The 16,840-nt window shown below is 39.6% G+C and overlaps 2 protein-coding genes across 6 annotated transcripts in view; both read left to right on the top strand.

Moving 5' to 3' along the window:
* The window catches only part of paqr5b (progestin and adipoQ receptor family member Vb), a 13,268-nt gene extending 11,002 nt beyond the window's left edge, over positions 1-2,266 (top strand). The window contains exons 7-8 of the mRNA XM_017414196.3: positions 310-454; positions 1,264-2,266. Coding sequence (XP_017269685.1) covers positions 310-454; positions 1,264-1,544 — 426 coding nt within the window. The 3' untranslated portion in view covers positions 1,545-2,266. The remainder of the gene's footprint in view (positions 1-309; positions 455-1,263) is intronic.
* A 958-nt stretch (positions 2,267-3,224) lies between these two features.
* On the top strand, positions 3,225-15,722 carry LOC108234751 (kinesin-like protein KIF23). 5 transcript variants are annotated; one of them, XM_017414178.2, is made up of 23 exons: positions 3,225-3,327; positions 4,374-4,440; positions 4,636-4,764; positions 5,070-5,175; positions 5,578-5,714; positions 5,807-5,919; positions 6,004-6,174; positions 7,132-7,244; positions 7,480-7,601; positions 7,685-7,787; positions 7,902-7,981; positions 8,110-8,229; positions 8,398-8,557; positions 8,971-9,132; positions 9,321-9,487; positions 9,575-9,748; positions 10,745-10,951; positions 11,160-11,414; positions 13,155-13,388; positions 13,530-13,618; positions 14,800-14,860; positions 14,960-15,000; positions 15,079-15,722. In XM_017414178.2, the coding sequence occupies exons 1-23, from the start codon at positions 3,314-3,316 to the stop codon at positions 15,092-15,094; spliced, it is 2,841 nt and encodes a 946-aa protein (XP_017269667.1). In that variant the 5' UTR covers positions 3,225-3,313; the 3' UTR covers positions 15,095-15,722. The 5 variants fall into 5 exon arrangements, with proteins under 5 accessions (XP_017269667.1, XP_017269668.1, XP_037835976.1 ...); XM_017414179.2 differs by lacking the exon at positions 11,160-11,414; XM_037980048.1 differs by having other exon boundaries at positions 13,155-13,618.
* The last annotated feature ends 1,118 nt before the right edge of the window (positions 15,723-16,840 follow it).

The raw sequence follows: 16,840 nt of genomic DNA, 5'->3' as shown, positions 1-16,840 counted from the left end.
GTAATCATCAAAATTAAACGAAATAAACATTTGAAATATATGAGTTTGTATGTAATGTATGAATATAATATACAAGTTTCACTTTTTAAATGGAATTACTGAAATCAATCTACTTTTTCATGATATTCTAATTTTATGACCAGCACCTGTACACTTGAATTTAACTCTCCTCTGAGTTGGTTGAACTTGATTCGTCCACGAGGATTTCTCTCTGATTTTTCCGAACTAAGATCACTCTGACGACTGTCTGCTGCAGCTTTAACTACTATTATAAAAAGCTTTTCTGACACATTGTGTGTGTGTTTCCAGGTGTTCCTGTGCACAGGGGAGGGCTGCACGGACAATGATACCACTGTCCTGCACTACCAGCACATCACCATGTCTTTCCTCACGGGTTTTCTGTTCGCCTCACACTTACCTGAGCGTCTGGCGCCTGGGAGCTTCGACTTCATCGGTACGGCTCATTCGATCGATGTTATCTCAAGCATTACATTTGCTGTCTCTAGTCAGTTCCCTTTAAAAATATATACCGTGTGACCTGCTTTGTACTAAATTGCAAACAAATAATGCGTTTCTCAGACTTTAGAGCTAAAATATTTTGGGGCAAAAAGCGTGTTTTTAAGTAAAAACTCCACAGAACTTTTCATCTCAGGTTGATTGATTCCTCCAGATTATGCTTGGAACAATCTTTCTGGGTCATGATAATGGTGAATGAATTTTGTTCTGTAAACTGCTGTATGCTGTAATATTGCATCTCAATCAATCAATGAATTTTAATTTGAGAAACCTATAATTCAGTACAGTTAATACAATTATAGCAGAATATCTCACCGCTTCAGTTGCCTTGAATCTGGGAGAGACGTTGTCCTCAAAACCGATCAAACTGCCTGAAAAGCAGCAGAATTGCTTTCTTTTTTTATTTTGCTCAGTAGCCAGGTTTTTATTAGCAATACAAGCTTATCTTGGTGTAGAGAGAAGCAGAGTGCAGAGCCTTTTTTAAAGCATGATTGAAAGTTTTGAAGATGGAGCACTCTGTGCAAAGCAACTTGTTGCTCACATTTAAATGCCAGGTTTTAATTTTGAAACCACACCTATGATGCGTTAAACATTGTTAAATCATCTTAATACACAACCAACTCCAGAGTTTTGTTTAAAGTGGAACATTTACGAGGCCGTTGTGAATCATTTGCTGTGTGACAAAGGTAAGCAGGAGCATTCCTCCTCCTCCCGTTGTAACAAGCGAGTCCACTGCTCCCTCTGCAGGTCACAGCCACCAGCTCTTCCACATGTGCGCCATCCTGGCCACCCACCTCCAGATGCAGGCTGTGGAGCGGGACATGGCGACGCGGCGACCCTGGTTCTCCGCCAACTCCGTCCCCGTCACGTTCGCCGGCTCGGTGGGGCCGGCGCTGCTCTGCGTGGCGCTGAACTTGATTATCATCCTCCTCTTCAGCCTGCCTCTCCTTTCTGCCCCGGCGTGCCAAGAGGGCAAAGGTGGCAGCAAATCGAAGAAGGCCTCGAACAAATCCTGCCACTGTCACTAATTCTCTGTCACACCAGTTACAGAAAGCAATGCAATGTGGGTAAAAATACAAACAAACAAACAAACAAAAAACATATCAACTTCAGCACTCGTGCTTTACATGAAGGCTGCTGTAAAAGTATTGGTGAGCTGAAATTTAGTGCACAACTTTCCCAAATGACTTGGATGCAATTTAAGTTTTATCAGGGTTCTTTCTTTTTTTTTTTTTACTTTGAATGTTTCTGAGGAAACTTTCTGGCTTTAAGCTACAAATGTAGCAGGTTTGCTGCACTGAAAGATGATGCTTTTGTATGTGAAGATATTTTTACTGCTTTCTCTGACTGCCATAGATGTGGTGTATGAAGAGAGTCCAACGAACAAAAAACTGATTATCAAAATGCAAAAAATCACTGTTTTAAACTTGAATTTTAACTCTATCTTTTTTATAACACTTGTACTCAGCCTCTTGGTTTGCATTGAATTGTTTTGGCAAGAGATGCCGACCAATTTGTTTTAGAGTTACAAGCAAAGCAGCTGCTTCCTAAACGGAGTGTTTGGTTACCAATAGTGTGGAAACTGTTTAATCTGGGCTATTGTTTTCCAATTATTTTTGTCATGACTTGTCTGTCCCATTTAAAGATTGTTAGCTTGGTCTTTTTAATGCTAAATGTGTAAAGAAAAAGTATTTAAGTGCAATGTTTTATTTATTGAAAAAGATTCTAATAAACTTTAAACCATCCCTGAGCTTTTTAACTAGCTGTTTTTGGTTGAAGCATTAATGTGCCATTGGTTTAAAAACTTCTCTGCTTTGAACAGTCAAGTTCAAAAGTTATTTCCGTTCTTACATTTTTAGACAATTCACAGATCCAGAGTTAGTTACTTACAAGGGGCTCATTGGAAGCAGAATATGAAAAAAATAAACTGTGACCCAAGACTTTTGCACAGTAGTTTTGTACAACGTTTATTACATTTAGCATGATACAAAGTTGATCAGTAACAACCAATTACCTTATCACCTAATTGGACTAAAACCAGTGCTGTTCAACATTTACTGCTCCTTGGTTTTACCTTTTGTCACAATTAGCTTTACGTTAAAAAAAATCTGCATTTATTCAGCATTTTGTGATAATTCTTAACACAGTTGTGGTCAGAAGTTCTAAATTCATCATGGTCAGGAACATATCCTTCATATTCCAGGGTGGAAAGATGCAATCATTGAAAAAAATACTACTGAATTAAGGATTATTTATGTTAAATGTTTTAATTTAAAAGGTATTTACCACTATATAATGTATTTTAATTGCTAAATAATTTAAGTGAGTGTTTTGTATTGAATGTGTTAAAGAGTTGTGTGCATGTTAACTATTTTTAACTTCTCCAGTTAAATTGTACCCATAATTTAATTGCTGCAACTTATCTCCAGATAGGTGTTTTCCATGTAAATGTTATTTACTGTTTTCCAAAAATGTGTTTTTCATTCAATCTAAATTTAATTCTATAAAACAATTTCTGATCCAGTACCAGTAAAACGGTTGGTCAGGCATTGTGATTGGTTAAAATATGTGATTCTCGGAGCATAGGCGGGATTTCCGTAATTAGTCATTTCGTACGCGTTGTGATTGGTCAAAGTAGATGACTCTATAGACGTAGGCGGGACTTCCGCTTTGAGGCTCTGTGCGCGCGTTGTGATTGGTCCAAGTAGATGACTCTCGGAATAACGTATCACAAGAGGGAATTTTCAAATCGTGAATAGAGGCGCTTCTGTGAGCAGCTGAGAGAAGCTTGACAACAATGCAGCGAGGAGGGTCAGTATCGTATCTTTTCATTTATTTATCACAAAAAACATATGAAGTAAAATTTAACAAATGTTTTAGCCACGCAGGCAACTTCCATTGGGAGTTTAAGTGTTGAAGCTAGTTAGGTCACGGCTATAAGACGTTAGCTTCACTGTGACGAAGGAACTGAATGCACTAGCAGCTGCCTGGTCATCTTGTTTATAAAAGTATTCTCTTTTTACCTCCGTTTCCTGGAGTTTATGAGCTAAACATAACGATGCTGTAATTAGATTAAAGTACCCTGTGTAATTATGACTTTAGATGTCTTTAGTTTCGTCGATAGTACAGTTGAGCTAGCTTGGCTAACAATAACTCAAGAGTTAGCATATATTGATTTATACATCATAAATATCACCCTGTCCTCCTGTGATTTGTTTTTGTACTTTTTAGTGGACATTAGTCTGAGCTTTCTATTATAAGTAGTTTATAAAATCCTTTTGTACAGTAAAGAGGAAATGGTGATGTCACATTTGTTTCGGTAGGGCCTACAGAGCACCTGGACTTCCTTTTTCACAATTTGTGACATAAACAAGGAAGTAAACAATTGTCACTACTTTGATCTTTACATAATAAAATTGTTTCTTCAAAACTAGGACCCTAACTTCAGTTTAATAAGATCACATTAATGCACACTAATTTTAAATCTCTGGTAAACCTATTTACTTTTGTTGTCGTGTACATCATGGCTCACCGGACCCCATTTAAAACTATTTTTTTGTGTTTCGTGAATCTGAGGTTTGACTGAGAAAGAAAGGTCTTTGGATCAGCAGACCAGTGACTCGCTTTTTGTATTTCATGTGCATGTTAAAGAGTTTAATGCATTCAACAAACAACAAAACAAACATTTCTCCATCAATGTAGTTTTTACCCCATTGTGGTTAATACATATTACTGGAATAACACTGGTCATAACAAAGAAGAGTAATAATTCTTAAATTACTTTAAACAAGATCTGCATGTTTTTGGTCGTGCAGTGAATTATGCAGCTTGTTTAAATTTTGATTGTTTTGTCACAGCAAAGGGAAGACTCCTCGGAGGCCAGCCCTGAAGAAGGCAACCAATGTGGAGAAAGATCCTGTGGGCGTAAGGGACACTCAAAATAAATAAAAATGAGCATTTTGTTTGTCTAGAGATTCTTCAGCAATAATCTGTTTTGCCTAAAAGATCATTTAAATACAGGAAATCCTGTAAAACAATATAGTTTGTACTTGGATTATGTTTGTTTAGAAGTCATATGTTGTAAAACTTTTATCTAATTTAAAAATGTACGTCTTTTAGGTTTACTGTCGCATACGTCCAATTTGTGCTGAAGATGAGGAATGTTGTGTTGAGATGATCAGTAGCTCCACAATTCAGCTGCATGCCCCCGACGGCCTGAAAGCCAACCGTAACGGTGAATATAAGGAGGTAAGTGGGACGCAGATTTTTCGGCTTTGTGAGTAACCTGAACGTATTATAGGCAAATTATCTGGTTATTTATTTTTATAAAAAGCAACAACATTATCTAAGCAAATATACTGAAATGAAACTACACCTTACCGATGATACATACCACAACATGGGTTTTATCAAAAAGAAAGAAAAATAAATCCATTAATGTGCTTTTATCATAGCTCCATTCTAGACAATAACAAATTTAATACTTTGCGATAATAATTGTCGGTCTGTGTTTCTTGTTTAATTCTTCTATGTCATATCTTTTATTTGTCTAGACTCAGTACTCCTTTAAAAGGGTATTTGGTATTAATACCAATCAAACTGAGCTGTTTGAGGATGTTGCCAAGCCGCTGGTAGAGGACCTCATTCGCTGTAAAAATGGTGAGTTCAGCATGTCTCTATTGGTCCGTCCGTCCGTCCCGTCCTGCTTATGGATTAGCAAACAATAAGTGCAATTTTTTATTTATTGAAAAAGATTCTTATAAACTTTAAACCATCCCTGAGCTTTTTAAAATGTGCAAATGTTTGTCACACCAATAACTCTCGTTTAGAAGATGTCCCTCTACTCATTTCTACTTTTAAACCTGATAATTAAACAGATCAGACGTCTTATTTATCGAGTGTTTTGTGAGTAAAGTAAAAGGAGAACGAAGCGAACTGAAAACATGTTCACAAAAGTGTTTTATTTTCTGCAGATTAAATAATTAGCCTTTCTTTCTGAGTAATCCAAACATATATTAGGTGACCTTCAGTCTGTGAAATGTGTCTGCGTTGTGGTCGCAGGTCTGCTGTTTACGTACGGTGTGACAGGAAGTGGGAAGACGTACACCATGACTGGCTCGCCTGGGGAAGGCGGACTCCTCCCTCGGTGTCTGGACATGCTCTTCAACAGCATCGGGCCTTTTCAGGCCAAAAGATTCGTAAGACCGTCATCAGTTTCATCTGCTGGTGATCTTTTAAAAAAAGCCCAAAAGCAACTCGGGAGACTTGATACGTTTCAAATCTCTGTTAGGTGTTTAAACCAGATGACAAAAACGGAATCGAGATCCAGAGCCAAGTTGACGCTCTCCTTGAGAGACAGAAGCGAGACAGTCAGCAGTCAGTGCCCAAAACCCCGTCTTCCAGGTAGTTGGAAGTTTTATTCACTTATTTTCCTGTGAGATGGAAGGGAGCTGAGTTTAACACATTGATTTGTGTCTTGTTGTTTAGGCAGAAGGCTGACCCGGAGTTTGCAGATATGATCAGCCCAGAGGAGGCGTGTAAGTGCGAGAGCGTCGATGAAGATTGTTGTTACAGCGTCTTTGTGTCCTACATCGAGATCTACAACAACTACATCTATGATCTCCTGGAAGATGCTCCGTTTGACCCAATCAGACCAAAGTAAGGACGACTCAGAGCACGCTGTTTGGGGGAGGGGAGAAAAAAAATCCACAATTTTGTGTCTGGTATTTTTGTTCAAGTAATTTGTTTTCTTTTTTTTACAAGTATGTAGCTGTTGCTCTGTCTACAAACTGAGCCACGCAGCTGCCCCGTCCTTCTGACTACCAGTAGTTCAAATGTGTCCTCTGTGGAGGACATTTGTAAACCTGAATATCTCCCACCCACTGCATACTACTGAACGAGCTCTTTTTGTTATCTACAGAGGACATTTAGGGCTTTTCAATGATACCAAATAAATGGACAATATTTTTTTCCCTGATAGTCAGGACGCTATAAAATAACAGTACAAATAGTTTAGTAAAAGTTGTGTATAACACACCTCTAACTTTATTCTCGTTTCATTTTGAATTATTGAGCATATTTTTTTGTAGCTGTGCTGATAAGTTGTCAAATCCCCGTGTTTTTTATTTTAGGTGGCTTGATGGAAGCACGCCTGTAAGGGACAAAGAGTTCATGTATGTGGCCTTTAAAGCAGCGCTAGACTGTTGAGCTCGTAGGCAAACTTTGACTGTAGCTGATATGTTGGAAAGGTCATCGGCTGTTTTCCATCCCATTAATCCAGTGCTTGGTAAATGGCAAAAAAATAAAGTTAACAAGTATTTCTTTATTTATTTTGTTGGCTGTTGTCTCGAAGCTTTGCTTGTTGATTTGTATTGTTGCTGCAGAGAGTAAAGGTGTCCCTGAATGGCTCATGCTTCTGTGTAAACCCAGCATTTGTCCCCCCCCCATTTATATATGTCTTTAGTTTTAGTTTCCTCTAACATTGGCTCTTGCGTTTACTGTTTTTTTTTTTGTTTGTTTTGTGACTTGGCTCACCAAAGTCACACCTCCTATAAGTCCTACTGTGTTAATGCGTGTTGATTCTTTTCGTTCATTTTTTAATTTTTTTTTTTTCAGGCCGCCTCAGTCCAAAATTCTTCGGGAAGATCAGAATCATACCATGTACGTTGCTGGCTGCACCGAAGTTGAAGTCAAGTCTACAGAGGAGGCCTTCGAAGTCTTTTGGAAAGGTGTGGTGGATCGTTTAATCCCAGTGACTTTGTTCTGTGGTGTTTTATGTATTTTATTTTGTATTTAGCCCAAATACAGACAAGCTGAGCTTAATCATAAAACAAAAAAATTAAAAAAACTTTTACTGTAGCCATCAAAAAAAATCAGAAGAAATAATTTAACCAACCTAATTCTGGTGACTTTTGGTATATCTGCTGTCTGTGTTACAAACTGGTGTTTTTGATGCTGGTCCAGGACAAAAGAAAAGGAGGATCGCAAACACTCAGCTGAACCGGGAGTCCAGTCGCTCCCACAGCGTGTTCACGGTGAAGCTGGCCCAGGCGCCGCTCGACGCCGACGGGGACCACATACTGCAGGTAGTCTGCGGCTTCGAGTCGGTACGTGAAGAGCCTTTTTCTAAGTGTTCGACATGAACTCTGCCTGCCTCCCGTTGTAACAGGATAAAAGTCAGGTGAATGCGAGCCAGCTGTGTCTGGTTGACCTGGCGGGCAGCGAACGCACCAGCAGGACCAGAGCAGAGGGAAGCCGTCTTCGTGAAGCAGGTTAAATTGATTTAGGTTCTCTTGTTAACAAGTTATCCTTTTGTCCTTTCAGTTATTTTACTTCACTTAGTAATTAACATGTTGTGAACGTCGTTAACAGTATTTCTCTTACAGGTAATATTAACCAGTCCTTGATGACGCTGCGTACATGTATCGAGGCCCTGCGTGAAAATCAGATGTATGGGACTAATAAGGTCGGTGTTTTATCATCTAACCGTCAGTGTTCCTGGTGCACTGTCCTGTAGCTTAATCTTTATTTATTTAGAGTATGTTTTCCATAGAGGGATGTCTCAAAAAGCCTCTATTTTTTTTTTTATTCCAGATGGTGCCATACAGGGACTCAAAGGTTACACATCTTTTTAAAAACTACTTCGATGGAGAGGGAAAAGTCCGGATGATTGTGTGTGTCAACCCAAAGGCTGAGGATTATGAAGAAACAGTGGTAAGCTATTCTTTGTGTGTGTGTTGTAGAATCACCGAAATGTCAGGTTTGATCCCTCTCTTATATCTGTGTCAAGTTGCTCTCTGGCGGTCATGGGCATTATTAGCCGTTCTGAAGTGCAGCCGCACAAAAGAGGTCCGAAAATGTAACCCACTGTGCTTGTTGCAGCTGGTGATGCGCTTTGCAGAAATGACTCAGGAGGTGGAGGTCGCTCGGCCAGTGGATCGACCAATCTATGGCCTCGCTGCAGGGCGGAGACAGAGAAACCAGGCTTTCAAAGACGAGTTGTCTCGGCGCCTGGAAGAGAGAGGAGGTCCAAGTAATGCAGGTAAATATTCACTTCACTTCACTGCACTCCTGTCTCGTCATACCTGTCTCTTAGGCTTTGCAGAAAAGGTGGTTTTTGCCTTTACGTTTAAAGGTATAGGCACATCTCGTGCAACAGTCTTTAATGCAGATGAGCATTACAAGACAAAAAATGAGACAATACTACAGTCCATTATTTACAGAGTCAGTTTTCAGCAAACCTTTTTATAACAGATGTAAAATACGTAGATGGCAGAAGATGGCAGCACCAAAATCCTAAAGTTTCTTTTCACAATTTTGATGTCAAATTAATATAAAAGACTGAGCAGGATCAGTCGACCAGTTCGCGCCTTTATTGGCACCCCACCAAGAGTTAAAAAGCAATATACATGACTGCAACTAATTTAACTATTTTATTAAATTGAATTCTTGCAGACGACCCGGTTCTGCTGAACCAGCTCATCGACAGCCTCCCAGCCCTGCCGCCCTGTGAGCTGGTGGACCCCGCCGACGATCAGACGTTGCCCCGTCTGATCGAGGTCCTGGAAAGGCGGCAGCACATCCGTCAGATGATAACAAAACAAGTCAATCAAACTGGTACCATCTCTTATTTCTCCCCGCAGATGATGGTCTGATGGATGCAGGCACAGATCATCGCTGATAATTTATTAATACAGTCAGATGCACATGGACGCATCGTGTCAGATTTGTCTTGTGGCAGTCATGTGTTTTTTTTTTGTAAAACTACTTTCAAACCAAGTGATTTACATCAAGGTCTTTCGCAGCCAACACACTGAAGTCCATGCTTCAGCAGTTTGACAGTCAACTCAGCGCGAAGGAGACCTTCCTCCACGACCAGCGAAGCAAGCTAAGTGAGAAAGACAAAGTCATCCTCAACCAGAAGTCCGAGATCGAGCGATTAGAGAAGAAATCCAAGACCCTGGAATACAAGGTGTCGTCTCCTTTTTTAAATTTTTTTTTTTTGAAGACCGTTTTGTTTGTTTTCCCGTCACCTCACACTTCTGTCTGCCCGCCTCAGATTGACATCCTGCAGAAGACGACGGGCATGTACGAACAGGACAAACGCTCCCTTCAGCAGGAGCTGGAGGGCAGAGAGCAGATGCTGCAGAAGGAGTTGGCAGAGAGGAGGCGCATGGAGCAGCGCATGCAGGGCATGGTGACGGACACCAAGTACAAATGGGAGAAGGAGTGTGTAAGTACATTCATTTATAGATTACTAATTGGCCTGCACACATACATACATACATTTGTTTTGCATTACAACTATTAGCCATGTGTGACTTAAATATATATGTAGGATGAGGCCAAACATGCATCACTATTACATATATATACTTATTGTAAATGTCCTTTAATCTTTTTAAAATGATCAGTAGTGGCTGTAGGGGAGGCTAACTTAAGCTTACATGCTTTAATTCATATTGTGACTGTACAGTTTGGGTGTCTATGAAGAAAAATTCAACACATTTTTAACTAGAGATTGTTAGACTAATGGTAGAGTAGAGCATCCTTATAATTTAATCTTTTATTTCTAATTTTATAGCATAGTTATAAGTTGGTAAAAACAGACATTGTGAGATTCTGGTCCATCATTTAGTGTCTTCAGAGTAGCAATCCAGCAATCTGAATTGCAAGAGGCAGAAAGCTGCAGGCGATTGTTCTTAATGATATTAAAATACACCCATGGCATGGTGTTGATTTTGTTCTTATCAAAGCATACATACGCTGTTAAATAGATGAACTAACAGCCTTAAAATTACATTTTAATGCAGACTAAAATCAATCATTTTAAACATTTTGCAGAAAGTTGTAAAGGGTAACAAATAAGCTTAAAACAAACGGCAGGCGTGTTTGAGAAGTGGAAACTAATACGACTACTGTCATATTATGTCTGTCTAAAACAAACATGCTGTGCTGCAGTTTCACATTTTAATCATTCAACTTTAACAAGGACTTCTGGTTATTATTCTTTTTAGCTTTTTTTTTTTTTTTTGCAAGAATCACCTACAGTTCTCCAGAAATAATCAGTTTAAAAATAATTTTCCTTATTAAATCTTTATCAGCTGAAATTAGACATGGAGTTTATAGTTTATAGTATCTATAAATGTACAATTTAGCATCTGAGACTATTTTCAAATAGGACTGAACAATACTTTAACTTTACTGACTGCTGTTTGTTTGCTATCAGGAGAGGCGAGTGAACGCCAAGCAGCTGGAGATGCAGAACAAACTGTGGGTGAAGGACGAGAAGCTGAAGCAGCTCAAGGCCATAGTGACGGAGAACAGCAGTGGTGGCAGCCATCCAGCTGAACCACCACCCAAACCTGAGAGGCCCTCCAGAGAGAGGGATCGTAACGGGCCCCAGGAACGCTCTGCCTCGCCAACGCCGCGTCCTGTGAGTTGCTCGTGTGCGGCACCGTGTTCGGTCGGTGTGCCCTTCATCACTCGCTTCTAATTCGATTAATTGTGGACATTTTGCATGACGCTAATTGTTGTAATCGTCTGGGCTCACCACTCTTTGTTTTACTGTTTAATTTCTGTTGATCGGGAGCTCCTCGCACTCACTCCACCTTTCCTCCCCCCACTCCCTAATTACCTTGCAGGACTTAAGCCAAACTCCTCTCAGCCAAAACCGAGTCAATGTTAGGGCAGTTCAGGACCGCCCCCCCACCTCCACTCCCTCCTCCCTTTCATCCTATCCCTCAGTAGCTTCGTGCGTCTCCGACTGGGAGCAGAAGTTCCCCGTAGACTCGGTCAGCCAGTCTAGGTACCCCGGGACTCCTCGGGGCACGAGCCGAGCCCCGGCCCCGTGGCACGGCGCCAGCAGCGAGGGGCGCAGGAGAGATGCAGGCACAAGGGTTAGTGCTAATAGATGTCCTTCACTTCAAGCCTGCAGTTCAACCTTGTCTTGGTGTAGAAACCTCAGAGCTGTCAATAGATGTGTGCTTCGAGTAGAAGATTAGTTTCTGCTTCTTGTGTTTATTGAACTTTTTATTTGTCTCTTCTTCCACCTCAAGACTGAGGGCTTCTATGTTTTGCCTGCAGACCGCCGTTCAGAACAGTTTATTCTTATTTACTTATTATTTTAGAAATATTTTACAATTGACAAAAACTGTAAATACTTTTATATGAAGTCAAACCCCCGTCTCATGAAGTATCAGCAGCAACACTGTTGTTCCTTCTGAGAGGATAAATTATAAGTCTAACTATTTAGAAAATAAGTTCAACAGTGTGGTTTGGAAAAAGACACTTAACAGGTTTTTCTGCCAGTTTTAGGATCTTGTTTAACTCAAGGAAAGACTAGTCCTGCAATCTGTGGATGAATGTTAAAGAAACAAAAGAGAACAGGGGAAAAGGATCAAATCAGTGCAGTTCTGCTCTTTTATTTCTCTCTCTACTAAAACATAAACTTCTTTGGCTGGTTAATATTTTGGGGGGAACTTATCCAGATTTATTTGGGGGGAACAATGCTGGAGTTTGGGCGTCTACACTGGTCAACGTTAAAACAAAACAACTTTTCTTGACATTTTTGGCCAGAGTGAACATTTTGAAGATCGTATTTCTAAACATCGACTCGCTCCAACTATATGTATATAAAAAATATTTGAGCCAAAATAAATAAATAAATGATACCGGCCTTTTTTGTGAAATAGTATTTTGCGGCTATATTTGACTTTCTCTAGATGGTTGGAACTACTCCTAGATCTCTTTTATTATTCTGTTTAATTATTTAAAATAAACACAGACTGATTAATTGACCAACCCATTTAATCAGCCAATATTTGCCACTTAAAAAAAAAACTTCATCAATTAGGATTATGAAGATGCAGCAGAACCTCCCTGTCCCCCACTATTTATAACTGAGACAGCTCTTCTATATATTATCTTTTAAGTGTGCAAGTTCTTCTAAGGGTTGTTAAATATATATTTAAGTTAAGCAGTTGTTGAGTTTTGTTAAATGAAAAGTACACAGGTGACCAAAAATTACAAAATCGGTGCTGTAGATCGGCCTTTGGCTGATTTATAAAGATTGACTTTGGTCGCATATAAAACTCTTATTGGGTGACTTCATATTTCAAACCTTAATTAAACTTTGAAAAAAGACTTTTGCCAAAGTCCTTGTGTTAAAATCAAAACGTGCAGCTCACAGAGCGTCCATCAGATCCTCATGAAAATGCAAATTCACACCCAAGTTTCTTAGTTTCCTTTAAATAAGAGTAGCTGTTAGTTTGTGGTCCTTTGCATGCTGACGCTTGTGTAGTCTCACTGTTCTTTGTTCACATCTTTGCAACAATTTCTTCTGCTTTGCATGCTCAACATCCCTCACTCTGCTGGGAACTTTCCGGTGCTGCTGGAAGGCCTTGCTGTGGATGCTGTAGAACCACATCTCAAAGATGTTATATATATATTTCCAAACAAAATGTATTCAGTATTAATTTCCTTCCTTCTGTGCCTTCCACTAATGCGTTTCTTTTCACTGCTAACACTCCCCATTTCCACCCCTACAATCAAACTTCACCACTAACCGCCACGAGCCCGACGCGGTTCCACGTGTGAATAACTTCCGGATTTGTGTTTTCTCACTTTGGGCTCACCAGACGGTTCCTCCGGTTCGTCCGAGGCACAGGCGCTCACGCTCTGCGGGTGGGGAGAAATGGGTAGACCACAAACCCTCCTCTAATTTGGATCTAGACACTGTAATGCAGCCAATCATACCCAATGCAATCAAGGTGTCGACCCCCAACGAGAAAGCTCTGTCCAAATGCCACAAATATGTGCTCAGGCATCAAGAGCTTGCCTCTGACGGGGAGATCGAGACCAAACTGATCAAGGTAAAACGAAAGATCGCCCGCTCTGTGCGTGACTTTGATGATTTGCCTTCAATTGCATCTGATTTAAAAATCAGTTCTCACACCTCGGCTGTGTTTTGGTCGTCGTTAGGGCCGTTTGACTGTTTTCTGTGTCCTCCACAGGGAGATGTTTTTAAGACCAGAGGTGGAGGACAAGCTGTGCAGTTTACTGACATCGAGACACTAAAACAAGAGTGTCCTGCAGCACCAAGGTACGTTTCCTCCAACGCAACAAGTTGTCGTGTCGTTACTTTGATCTAGCATAAGGGACGTCATTAATTCTTTGTTTTAACTCTTGTGGGGCAGCAGAATGTAATGATGAAGATGATCAGCAGACTTGATATTTTGCATTTTTCAGATCTTCTTTCACTTTAACGGGACCTGAGTTCAAAGATCCAAATACAGTATTTTAAAAAAGTCTTTGTATGTTCAGACATAGCTGTATAAATTTCCTCAAGTAAGTTTTGTTTTTCAAAGTCTGGAAAGGTTGAGTGTGTTTGAACCAGCGAGCTTACAGACATTAGTTTGTTTCCTTTTTTGGGTTTAATTCGATGCCAGGAGGTGAACTGTAAGAAGAGCCTAACTAGTGTCATAAAGGAACATTTTTATACTTTGTTTTCATTAACTTTTCCATTAAAGTTTGTAATATTTTTAACATTCACAAGTTCTCACTTTTTATTGTGCTATGTAGGGTTGAGAATAGTTTGAATTTAAACGATTCTCAGCTCTGATTCTTTTAAAAGTCACTCTGTGCTGTAACCTTTCTGTGGCACTCTTCATTTTGTTACGCCGACGTCTTTCCCTCGGACTCTGTGGTCACCAGAGTAACACATCCCTAACGTTAGCTGGGTATTTGTACTTGATCCACCATTTTTACGTGGAGTATAACTTGTTAGCTGCCTCAGTGTTTCTGTAAGACGTATTTTATTGTTTTATGTACCTGATTCTGACTGCGGTGCGGTGCCAGGCTGAGGGTCGGAGGCGGAGGAAGGCTGCCGCAGAGCGTCACAGACTCTGTTACTTCCACACCCTGAACCTGGAGGTGTTTAATCATGTTGGTCGAGCACCGTCCTTTGCTCGATATAATCTGATTGCAAGTGTTGCGCTGAGCCGACTGGTCGTTTCTTTTATTAAAGTTAAGCCACACTTTCGATCCTCGCCGCACTCTCCCCATGGTTGGGCACACACTTCCTGTGGGTTCTTCTTCCAGGTGTCGAAACTAGGAATCAAAATTTAAATATTTCACCGTTAGTCCCGGTTCCAATCATCCTCGAGACTCTATGCCCAACCCTGCTGGTACATATAAACAAACTCATGTCAACTTTTAGGAACTGATTCTGACTGAATTCTGCTTTGTCCAGAAAACTAATCTGATTTTTCTTCTTCTTTTTAGTCGCAAAAGGCGATCAGGGTCTGAGGAGGGACCAGCTCAAATAGAAGATGTTGAAAACAGGGTAAGGTCTTACAAAACATAATAATCCATAAACTAAACATTTATAAACAAATTAGGAAATATATTTCATTAATTTTTTCTTTTTTAAATTCCTTTTTAGGCTCCAGCAGGAGGCCTAAGTTCAAGCAGCGGGTATCAAAAGTAAGCAGAAGGAATCTGTTTCACTGTCAGCCATGTTTGAATTCAGGTTTGTTTACTTCATGTTTGTTTGTTTTTCAGACGCAGAAAGCCTTAAGGTGCTGCACGGCTGAATTTTTTTTTTTTTTTTTTCTGAAAACACCCAACATGTCACATCAGCGCAGGGGAAACTATGCATCTTTTTGACAACAAACTTTTCTGATCCCTTTTATGAACGATCATGGTGCAGTTATTTAATCGTAGCTTAATGGTGTACATTATTTCACTCGTGATTTGCTAGACTAGTGCGCTTTTGTTTTTGTTTTTTTGGTTAAAAAAATCACAAATGATTATGAATGAAATCTACGTTATACTTTTAGTTTATCATATCAGCTGCTTTCAACAGCCGCCCAAAGATTCGAGTATTTGTGTCGTCTTTGTCACTGTGGTTTTTTGTTTTTTGTATTTTCCCCCCCATTCTCTTGGAGTTATTCAGTTTTTATGTGTGGCGCTGAATAAGCATGTTGCTGATCACTAGAAAAAGAAAACAAACAAGCAAAAAAGAAAACAGTTTCCGATTTCACAAGGCGCAGAACTACACGTGTAAATATTGAACTGATGTAGAGTTACGCTGTCTACCTGTAAATAAGCTTTTTACTTCTTTTTTTTTTTTAAGCAACTCCCTAAAATATGTAGCACACTTGGATTTTTTTGGTGGCGTTAAATAAACTCAAACCCCAACCTGTGATGGTTTCTGAACTCGCGTGGAGATGAGGTAGATTCCTCAAACCCGATCTTTAAGTGTTTAGGTCAAACTTTTATCAATGAAGTTGTTTTATCTCCTGAGGTATGAAACAACTCAGAGATGTGTTGAGATTAACTTTTAGCTGCTGTTATTAAATTTAGCTCAATATCTTTATATTTAATGCTGAAGTTTTAAGCAAAGATCGTTCACAAGCTGTTATGAATGACATCAGATTTTAGCACCATGCATGTAAAACTGGCTGAATTATAGACTTTTTCTTTGGTCAGTTGGCTGTGGCGGCCATCTTTAATGATGTTCATCCAATGATTGTTTCATTTAAATCCGTCCAGAGGTTGATGAGGTTTTGCCAACAGACAGGGTTAACTTCAGATACTTAATGTCAAAATTTGAAAAAAGGGATCTTGCTCAACCTGTTTGTGCTCAGGGCTTGTGTTGTTAATGACTCCGAGCTACAACCACACCAAACTTCAGGTCGGTGGCCATGTTCTAGTTTCTTTTTGAAAAGGTCAGTTGACTCCAAAAGTTAATCGTTTTTTTCTCCATATATATCCAATAATTACTTTCTTCACGTTTTGAAATAAAACTTGTGGTTTACAGAAATGTGCACCAACACAGGACAAAAACACGGGCTGCTTTCAACAGCAGGCCATGACACATAATGGGTCACCATTTTGTAGCTTTTTTTTCTTTGTACCATAGATAATTACTTAATTGATCCGAGAAAGAAATCCAAACATTGTAGTGATAAAATCAGTTTTTCATTTCAATTATTTAAAGCCAGTATTATTACTCTTTTCTACAGGTTTGAATGTGAAATATTGTTAAACCTAAAATTTTAGCCTCATGTTAGACAGTTTCAGACTGGATTTACAGACTAAAAAAGCACAAAAGTCTGAAAAAATCTGTCAACTAGTAGGACAGAAGTCTTGTAGTCTGCCACCTGAACAGCAGATGGAACTAAATACCTTCAGGTGGAGCAAATTGTTTCTTGCTGTAGCCTAAAAAGCATTTAATGCTTCAGATCTCATCTTATTACCTGAGGAGAAACATTTTCCCTGAAGTTGCTCCGCTAACCCCGAAAGGTGCATTTCGAGCTTT

This window comes from Kryptolebias marmoratus, linkage group LG15 (assembly GCF_001649575.2).
Source record: "Kryptolebias marmoratus isolate JLee-2015 linkage group LG15, ASM164957v2, whole genome shotgun sequence".
NCBI classification, from domain to species: domain Eukaryota; kingdom Metazoa; phylum Chordata; class Actinopteri; order Cyprinodontiformes; family Rivulidae; genus Kryptolebias; species Kryptolebias marmoratus.
This window is presented reverse-complemented; position numbering and strand designations above follow the sequence as displayed.

Coding starts and splice junctions, on each gene's coding strand:
- LOC108234751 (XM_037980048.1), top strand. Junction 5,176..5,577: donor CCTCATTCGCTGTAAAAATG/GTGAGTTCAGCA, acceptor TTGTGGTCGCAG/GTCTGCTGTTTACGTACGGT. Junction 7,602..7,684: donor ACGGGGACCACATACTGCAG/GTAGTCTGCGGC, acceptor CCGTTGTAACAG/GATAAAAGTCAGGTGAATGC.